Source organism: Marmota marmota, unplaced genomic scaffold (genome assembly GCF_001458135.2).
Source record: "Marmota marmota marmota unplaced genomic scaffold, marMar, whole genome shotgun sequence".
NCBI classification, from domain to species: domain Eukaryota; kingdom Metazoa; phylum Chordata; class Mammalia; order Rodentia; family Sciuridae; genus Marmota; species Marmota marmota.
Genome location: NW_025999842.1, coordinates 27,174,339 through 27,184,782, shown reverse-complemented (window position 1 = coordinate 27,184,782; position 10,444 = coordinate 27,174,339). Strand labels below are relative to the sequence as shown.

General features: G+C 43.4%; 1 protein-coding gene across 4 annotated transcripts in view; it reads left to right on the top strand.

Annotated features, from left to right (window-relative positions):
* Scml4 (Scm polycomb group protein like 4) overlaps window positions 1-10,444 on the top strand; it is a 65,067-nt gene that overhangs the window by 12,469 nt on the left and 42,154 nt on the right. For all 4 annotated transcript variants that reach the window (XM_015499888.2, XM_048784285.1, XM_048784168.1 and 1 more), the window contains exons 3-4: window positions 5,882-6,011; window positions 8,851-9,051. In XM_015499888.2, coding sequence (XP_015355374.1) covers window positions 5,882-6,011; window positions 8,851-9,051 — 331 coding nt within the window. The remainder of the gene's footprint in view (window positions 1-5,881; window positions 6,012-8,850; window positions 9,052-10,444) is intronic.

The following is a 10,444-nucleotide window of genomic DNA, read 5'->3' as shown; positions in this document are numbered from 1 at the left end:
GGAGGAGGAGGAGGAGGAGGAGGAGGAGGAGGAGGAGGAGAAGAAGAAGAAGAAGAAGAAGAAGGAGAAGGAGAAGAAGAAAGAAAGAAAGAAAGAAAGAAAGAAAGAAAGAAAGATAGATGAGCTGATCCCAGATTCCCAGCCCTGTTGGTGATGGCTCCAATTGGCAGGGACCAACACTTTGCCCAGCCACATTATCCATGATGGTAATTTAAGGCAAAGGAAAGCCCCTGCAGCAGCCATTGGTAGCCATGCCCTGGCTGAGGACTCCATTGTGGCTTTGAATGAGGTTCTGAACTTCAGGTGAAGATGACATGGTACTAGCTTCTGTCCACTGTTGTTGGCTTTGAAGGTCAAGGATTATTAGTGAGTCCTCTTCCAATTGTTTGCTGCTAGGAAGAGACCTTTCTTCTCTCCTCCTCTCCACTTACCCATTTTTTTCCTGCCAGATTCTGTCTTTAATATTTTAAAAAATAAACTCTATTTTAGATGTTTTTAAAATATTTTTTTAGTTGTAGATGGACACAATACCTTTATTTTTAAATTTTTGTATGGTGCTGAGGATTGAACTCAGTGTCTTACCCATGTGAGGCAAGTGCTCTACCACTGAGCCACAGCCACAGCCCCCAAATACCTTTATTTTATTTATTTAGTTTTCTGTGGTGTTGAGGATCAAACCCAGAGACTAGTCATGCCAGGCAAGCACTCTCCCATTGAGCCGCAATCCCAGCCCTTTATCTTAGATTTATAGAAAAAGACAGAACAGAACTTGGGGAAGTACTCTGCCCCTAGTTCCTCCTATTGATACCATCTTATGCTACGATGGCACATTTGTCACAACCAGTGAATCAATAATAATAAATTGGTATTAAGCAAAGTCTGTACTGCATTCAGATTTCATTAGCTGTCCTCTATTCTGTTCCAGGATCCCACATTATATTTTGTCGTCACGTTTCCTTAAGCTCCTGAGATGTAATTGTTACTCAGCTTTTCCTTATTTTTGTTGACCTGGGCAATTTTGAAGAGTAGTGGTCAGGTATTTTGTGGAATGTTCTGACATTGGGGTTTGACTACGGTTTTTCTCAATACTAGACTGGGGTTATTGATCTTTGGGAAGATCTCAGAGTGACATTTCATGGCGTCATACGAAGTACATACTATCAAGATCCTACTGCTGATATTGACCTTTGATTAGGATTAAGGTGATATTTGTCAACTTTCCTCACTGTTAAAGTTACTTTCCCCCCTATTTCCATATTGTACTGTGTGGAAGGAGGTCAATGTGTGCAGCCCACACTTAAAGACAAGTTATGTTTGTCTACTTGGGAAATAATTTTCTATGTAAGTTTTTTGGAATTTTTGTGTATGAGATATTTGTCATTTACAACTCTCCCTAGCATTACACGTTAGGGTTGTTGTGAACAATAAACAGTCTAGATGTTTAAATTTCCACCATCACCACCACCACCATCATCATCATCAATCTTTCTAGGGAAGGATCACAAGGATCTCTGTGTGATTTTCTTGAAGTTCACAGGGAGGGGAGAAATGACAGCTTGCCAATTCTGTTTTTCCTAATGAACATCATTATCTTTAGATTGGGGTTAAAGGCTGTAAACTGCAAGGTGGATTAAGCTGAGGTTCTCCCAGAGCCCTGCCCAGAGTCCTCTTGTACTCATAGCCAGCCTTTCCATCACAAGCCATGCAGAGTGGGATAGCATTCCCAGAAGGGTCCATTAGGGACCCTTGGTGCATGATCTCCAAAGACTGGCAGCCCCTTGGCCAATGAAGAAGCCACACCAAAGCCATGGTGACTGAGTCACAGCAGGCATCTGATGTCTCATTCCCACCACTGAAGTTTCTTTTAAATTATTTTTATAATATTTGGCAATGTATTGATACATGATGGGCCCTTAATTTTTTAAATGCTGTGCTCAGAATAAAATGAAATCTGTTGTTAATCTTAGCTTCTGATCAATACAGAGGCTTCCTCAAGAGCTCCAAGCTCTGTACCCATACAGCACTCTGCAGTCGATGGGCTTGCTGATGGCTGATCTCATTTTAAATGCATTTCCACACATTCCAGTGTCCCCTTGGTGCTGTTCAGCAGCTACACTCCCTTCCCAGTTCTCCCACCCTCCTGATTAATAAGCATGCTCACCTCCCCTGTCTTCCTGATCAGATTCCTGTATCCCAAGGAAATTAGAAGCCATCAGAAAAAGACCTGCAAGCTCCCACCTCCCGATCCACCTATCCAGAAGCCAGACCTTTATTTTTTTTTCAATGAAGTTTATTTATTTATTTATTTAATTTTATTTGGTAACTACATGACAGCGGAATGCATTACAATTCTTATTACACATGTAGAGCCCAATTTTTCATATCTCTGTATATAAAATATGTTCACACCAATTCATGTCTTCATACATGTACTTTGGATAATGATGTCCATCACATTCCACCATCATTGCTAATCCCCTGCCCCCTCCTTTCTCCTCCCACCCCTCTGCTCTATCTAGAGTTCGTCTATTCCTCCCATGCTCCCCCTCCCTACCCGACTATGAGTCAGTCACCTTATATCAGAGAAAACATTCGGCATTTGTTTTTTTTGAGATTGGCTAACTTTACTTAGCATTATCTTCTCCAACGCCATCCATTTACCTGCAAATGCCATGATTTTATTCTCTTTTATTACTGAGTAATATTCCATTGTGTATATATGCCACATTTTTTAATCCATTCATCTACTGAAGGTTGGTTCCACAGTTTAGCTATTGTGAATTGTGCTGCTACAAACATTGATGTAGAAGCCAGACCTTTATATTTGGCTTTTCTTCTCTTTGAAGCAGATGAAAGGTGCAAGTTCACCTCCTCTGCACGCAGTGAATCTCTTCCTCCTCAACTTCTCAAAGTCCCACACCCCAGGTCTCCACACACTCCCTTATATCATCAGTTTTTCCTTCTCTATTAGATTATTGGCATCAGCATTAAAGCACTGTTATTTCTCCCATCTTGAAAACAAAACAGCACAGAATCTTTTAAAATATCTTTTAAAAGTTTAATTATGATTACCATTGTAATTATTTCTAATTATGCAGTTCAGTAATAGCATGTATATTCACATTATTGCACAACCAATCTCCGGAAATTTTTCATTTTTCAAAACTAAAGGTCTAAATTCATTCAATAGCAATTCATTCCCTCCTTCCCCCAGGCCCTGGCAACTGCCACTCCACTTTCTCTTTGAATTTGACTTTTGGCGGTTGTCAATGGTGCTCTATGTATATGAGTATACAAATATCTCTTTGAGATCCTACTTTCAGTTCTTTTGGTATGTGCTCAGAAGTGGCTTGCTGGGCCTGTCGTATGGCAGTTGTATTTTTTTTTTTTTTTTTGAGGAAATGTCTTTCACTTTTCATAGAAATGTTACATTTTACATCTCTACCAACAGTGCACAGGAGTTCCAGTTTCTGTACCACCTCACCAATATTTGCTATTTCATGGGGGTTTTGTTTGTTTGTGTACTAGTAGCTATCTTAACGGGTGCAAAATCTTTTTTGTACCTAAGGGGCAAAAATCCTTTTTTTTTAAACATTTATTTTTTAGTTGTAGGTGAACACAATACTTTTATTTTATTTTTATGTGGTGCTGAGAACCCAGTGCCTCATGCACGCTAGGTGAGAGCTCTTCCTCTGAGCCACAACACCAGCCCCAGGGGGCAAAAATGTTTTAATCCTACTATTCCCTCTTTGTTTTTTAATTTCTCTATTTATCAAGATATTTATTACTCCATTATTATAATTTTATCAATGAAGGTTTTTACACAATATTTATGAGATTTCCAGACATTGTACAGTTTTTGAATTTGTGAATGGAAGTTTTGTCAGTTTTCTAATGATTTATTACTTATTTGCAGGAATTGATTGATTTTTGACAGTTTCTTTCACATATTATACAATTTACACATTTAAAGTGTATAAAGCAGGAGTTATTTGTTTAAAATACTCAGAAATATGAGCAACCACCTTCACAGTGCCTTTGCTTTTTATTTATGTATTTATTTTGGTGCTGATGATTGAAGTCAGGGTCTTACACAAGTGAAGCATGCATTCTACCACTGAGCCACCCCCCAATCCCACACAGTGAGTTTTAGGATAAGTTCATTACCTCAAGAAAAAAATCAATATCCTTTTCCCTCTTTTTATGTCTAGTCTCTTCTCCCCTTTATGACAAAATTCCTTGAATGAGTTGATTACTTCCTGATCCCAGTGCCTCTCTCCCATTATTTCCTAATCTTATTCCAATCAGGAACCACCTCATTTTAAAATTTCACCCCAAAATACAACTTCTCAATTGCCCTTCCCCTGTTTATTTTCCCATCAGTTCTTATCACCATATAACAGTCAATATATGTATTTAAGTATTCCATTTGTTGTCTGTCTCCCACAATAGAATGTAAATTCTATAAGGGTAAAGATACAATTTTATTTCATTTGCTTTGTTCTCTGTTGTATCCCCAGCAATTAGAAGAGTGTCTTGCATAAAACAGGCCCAAGATGCATGTTTGTTGAATAAATGTAGAATGACTGGGTAACTAGCAGTCAATACTTTTTACCAACCACTAATAATATTATTCTATCCTAAAAGTACAGGCTATGGATGGGGACTGTTCATGTTAACAACCGAATAGACAACCTTGCTACTCAAAGTGTGGTCCAAAGTCAGTACCACCTATGATCTCATTAGGATGCAGAATCGCAGGTCTGACCCCAAACTCCTGAGTCAAAGTCTGCCCTCTAAGGAAACTCATCAGGAGGTTTCTTGGCAAAAGTTGAAAAGCTCAGGGATTGAGGGACAGCCTTCAACTTAACTATGTAATAGAATCTGAGTACCTTTTGAAACTCCTGACACCTGGGTCCCACTTCCAGAAACTGACTTTCTTCCTCTGGAATGAGGTGCAGACAGGTCAGTGGTGAAGAAGGTTAGTAACTAATGGCTTCGCTATTTGGGGGTAGAGAGCTAAGATTAAAAGCTTGTCTTTGTCCCAAGCTTGGTACAGAGAATGATTTGTTGATATTGATCTTATCAATATCATCTCCACCAAATTCCTTAAGAGCAGATTTTTGCTCTTCATTTGTGGTTTCAAATGAGATCTTCAAGGTGGCTGCTGCTCACTACCAGGAAAGGCACTCCTGTCCACATCCAGGCCACCTGCTGAGAGTCTGCTGCAGGAAATAAGCACAGAGCAGTGTCAATCCATGGAGGGATGGCTCCTGCTTGCTTTCTTTTCCAGAAGGATCCAGTGATCTTTGCAAGTAGAGATCTCAGCAGAGAGTGAGGAGTGCTTCAGGGTCAGTCTCCTGGATGTGGGCAAAGCTCTGTCTAAAGGATTCTAGAGAGCACAGGGACACAGGCGGGGGACTGTCCCTCCCATCCTGTGTCCTGCACTCATAGGGCTTATTAGTGACACTTTTGTTGTTGTTATTGTAGATGAACACAATACCTATATTTTATTTATTTATTTTTATGTGGTGCTGAGGATCGAACCCAGTTCCCCTCACACATGCTTGGCAAGCACTCTATCACTGAGCTACAACCCCAGCCCCACAACCAGTGACACTTCTATACCTACTGCTTGGCACCATCATTTCCTGGGTGGCTCCACTATAAGGGTGTGGTGCAGAGCTGACCTCTGAGTGTAAACCCCCAATATGAATCTTGATGATGAACTTGAATCTGAACCACATCCCTCCAAGCAGCACAATAGGAAAGTTCAGGTGCATGATAGAGAACAGCAGTTAACTGATCTCCAGGAAAGATTCTGGAAGGGCACGGAGAACATTTCTAGGTTTCCACTGACCACTTGGGCTCTCTCTTGCAGCTCAAGTCTCGGGTGCTCATGACTCCTTTAGCCCTCTCACCTCCGAGGAGTACTCCAGAGCCCGACCTCAGCTCGATCCCTCAGGACGCAGCCACCATACCCAGCTTGGCAGCCCCACAGGCTCTCACAGGTAGGTCAGCAGGATGGACTCCAAGGCTGTGATGGTCTGTAGGTAACGGCGTGGCCCACCATCTAACAGCTCCTTTTTGTACTAAAATGGTGTCACTGAGACAGATGGACGGATAGGGCAACCAGATTCTCTGAAAATATGAGTTTACTTGCCTTGCAGTTTAGATCATTTGAATCTTGGTTTTCTATGCAATTTGAGATCAACTGGTTGCTTGGGGGTGGGACAAGAAAGTGTGGCTAGGTGCTTCATTTCAGAGCCAAGTTTCTGGTGTACCAATGGGAGCCTGCTGACCTCAAGAATGTTTCCATGTGTGTGTTTGCACTTCAGATCCCCTAAGAATAATCTCCTTTAGCCCCACATAGTACCCTCTAGTGTGGGCAGGTTGTGTGCATCCTAGTCTCTCTAAAAGAACACCCACAACAGTTTCATTCTAATAGTGACAGTAATCTGATGTGCCCATCTGCCCGTGCGCATATATATATATATATATATATATATATATATATATATACACACACACACACACACAGAGTGATCCCCATCACAGTCCCACTGGCTGCTCCCATCCCACTTAAGTCCCTCAGTCCCCTCCCATAGCTCTTGGGTAAAGACCAAACCTGTTAATATAGCTGAAGAGGCCTTACTGGCTCCACCCCCTGGGGTCCTGCCTACTGCCCTTCAGTCAGTTGCCAGGGCTGGCCATAGGGTCTCAGCACATCCTCCTCCATCTGGAATGAGCTTTTCTTCAGGTGGGTCCTCCTTCCTGCCTCGGCTCAGGCACACCTCCCTCTAGAAACCCTCCTTGCCTTTCCTGCCACCAGTTCTGCTGGTGACCTGGGCTAGCTCCTCCCTGTTGTCCCTCACAGACTCCTGGCCTCACCCCAGCTCCTGTGTAAAGAGGTCCACCTCCCTCCAGGACCATGGGCTCTGTGAAGGCCTGGGCTGGGTCACGTTGCTCAGTGCCTGGCACAAAGACCCCTTGTTAATTTGACTTTCTTTACCATCTGGGAGGAGTAGAAAGGAGATGGCCCCAGAGCGTGAAAGAGCCCTTGTCTTCAGAAGGACTTGAGTCCAAATCCCCGTCACACCATGGACTTCAGGCTTCAAGCTGTCTTCTCAGTACTTTCAGCCTAGTTTCTTCCTTGGTTGAGCAGAACTGATAATACCCAACTCTCAGGCTTGTCTTGAGAACATAAGAGGTGCTCAATAAAAGCAAGCTTTCTCCATCTTTCCAGTTACTGCTTAACCTTTCCAAAGTACATTTGGTCTCCTCTTAAGGAGATCTTAAGTTCCTCTTCAGGCTGGGGATATAGCTCAGCTGGTAGAGTGCTTGCCTCTCACACACAAGGCCTTGGGTTCAATCCCCAGCACCACGCACGCATGCAAAAAGTCCCTCTTCAACACTCCCTTGCACAGTGGCCACTCAGGTAAGATGCTTATATCCTGGGAGGGTGGGGTGTGTCATGATGGGAAGGGCAGACACTTAAACTGGGGGTGTTAAGTATGGAAGAAAATTCTACACCTGCTCTTAACATACATTTTTATCTCATCCTGGTAAACTTCTATTTTTTAGATATGTTTTAGAATATAAATAAATACCTGTGAGACCAGCCTTTACTATGTCACTGAAAGGGAGAGAACAAATTTTTCCACCTTATTTGGGTTTGTTTCTCTCCAGGAGTGGGCTAGAGAACTCTTTGCTTGCAGAATGTGGCTTGATTTCAAGGACAGTGAGAAACTTTTGGTTTTTCTAAGCAAGGTGATAACAGCGTAACTGTTATTTTAAAATCTGAAAACAAATGTTCTGGTAGTAGGGGACAGGAAATAGGCTGACCCATGAGGAAACTATTGTCAAATTATAGGTAAAATAGATGTTTGGGGGTAGGAGTTTATGTCATTGTCCTAGAACAGAATTAAGTGGAACTTGTGTAAACTAAGTGGGAGTCCCTCAACCAACTGCCTAAGTCACTTATATTGATGATAATCAGCTCTGTGGGTGGTCTTCTCTGTAGGAACGTTTTCTCCTTAAGAAGGATTTAGGAGACATTGCCTTTTCTTTTAAACTTCGAAATTCATAAAGATTCCCCTGTAATTTACTGAAATCTATTGTATATGGAAAATCAGTATTGTAGACATTCTAACATTTTCTATAGCTTTATATTACATAAATTTGATACTTTCCTGTAAAAAATGTATACAATACATTAATAGAGTTAAGAATGTAAATAACCTCTGCATAGATAAACACAATTTGAGATATATTTTCAAAATTTTTGTACTGATATCTTATTACCTTTGGGGAATCATTGATTGAGCTCCCCTAAATGGGTTGTCAAACATTTGTTTTCTCTGAGATTATGAATAGCACTCTCTTTAGAACTTCATTGAATATGTAGTCTCTGGAGTGATTGGCATCATGTTAGTTTTTTATTCATGGAGAGTTCACAAAGAAATGGCCAACTTTATGTTTAGACTGACAGCTCCCTTGGATGAGGAATATTTTGTATGTGTGCTTGCCCAGAGAGGAAATACATTTATACTCACGGTCCTCCTGGGTCACCTTATCAGTGACCTGAGTGCCTCAGAAGGGATCCCCCTGTACATGTGCTTCTTGACAGGAGATTCCTTTGAGAGCAAGCCCTGGAAGGTGGGGTGTCTGGCGATTTTTTTTTCCTCTTTTGCTTTTTAAGTTGGGAAGAATCTGTGCTGCTTCTGAGATTTTCAGTTTTCCCAAGGTCAAGGCCAAAGGCACAGGTCTGTAGAGTTCCCCCCGGCATAGGGAGCAGCCAGCTGACCTGCTGCACATCTGATGCAAGGGCACTGTGGTCTCTGTTCCCAGTCTGCCTCTACATCAACAAGCAAGCCAATGCAGGGCCCTACCTGGAGAGGAGGAAGGTGCAGCAACTTCCTGAGCGCTTCGGCCCCGAGAAGCCATCCGCGGTCCTGCAGCAGGCCATCCAGGCGTGCATCGACTGCGCCCACCAGCAGAAACTGGTCTTCTCCCTGGTCAAGCAGGGCTACGGTGGAGAGCTGGTATCAGGTGAGCCCTGGGGTAGGTCGTGCGAGGAGGGCTGTGGGGGTCTCCATGATGAGAAAGCAGCCATCCTCAGGTGGTGTGGCAGGGCCTGAACTCCTCCTGCTGGGCTCCAAGGACCAGGCTTCTGTCAGGGCTCAAGAAGTTGTTTCCAGAAAGAGACAAGAAGAATGGACATCTGAATCCTTTCTAGACTCTTCTGTCTCCCAATCCCTACTTCCAACCCTTCAGCAAGTCCGATTGCTCTACCTCCAAAATACATCTGGGATCCAATCTCCTTTCATCACCCATAGCAACCACTGTGATTCTTAAAAAAAAAAAAAAATCTAAGTTAGATTATGTCCCTTCCTGTACCCTAATCCCTCCAATGACTCCCATGTCATTTCAAGTAAAATGCCAAGTCCTAACAGGGGCCCACGGGCTTATATCCTGGCTATCTCCTCCATCTCCAGGTCACTACTCTCATCCCCTAGTCTGTGCTGGCCATGGTGACTCCCTGCTGTTCTACCTGCATCCTTCAACTGTGCTTCTGCCTCGGGGCCTTTGCACCATTTTTCTCTTTCTGGAATGTTCTTCCCCACATGTCCATGTGACTTGTTCTTGGATGTTCTCTAGGTTCCTACTCAGATGCCTTCCTTATCAAAGAGTCCTTTTCTGGCACCTGTCTAAAGCATCAGCCCTTGTCACTCTAGTCTTCCTCACTCCCTTCCTTACTCTCAGCACCCACCACCATGAAAGGTTCATGTTTTCAACCCCAATTCAGAGTTCATTAAAAAAAAAAAAAAGATCTCTCAATGTCAGAGAAATCCCTTTGCTGGCTGTCACAGCCCTCCTCCAGCTACAGCCCACACAGCAGCAGCTTCCAGAGGGAGCCCTGTTGCTCCCACCGCGTGAGAGGGGCAAGATGGAGAGCTCTTGTCCCCTTCAAATATTTGCCTGCAAAGGCTCCTTCTGGTCTACCCCAGGCTCTACACAGTGGTTGCTCCTGCCTGCCCTTAGTCCCTGGAGCACCAAGCCCTTACAAGGGGTCTTGTCACCAAGGGGACAGCCTGGTGTCTCCCTTGGCTCAGCACTAGGGAGATGTCCTTCCAAAGCGTCAGGGATTCTCTGATTTTCTGGCAGTAGGGCCGTTCAGGGAACCTGGCTGACTAGCTAGGGGAGGCTGCAGTCAGAGTAACCCAAGTTGCGTACTTCCTTTATCTCCAGCCGCCACGGCTGGGGGTGGGCAGGTTGTCCAGCTCTGCTTCCCTGACTCCATGGAGCAGGCTGACCTTTTGGAGTTCCCTCTCAGCGGGAAGCTGGGTCTCACTTGCTGGTGATTGATTTTGTCAAGATTGTGACTGCCCCAGAGTGATTTTTAACCCTTTCGTTCCTTCGTTCCTGCCTTCCTTCCCTCCCT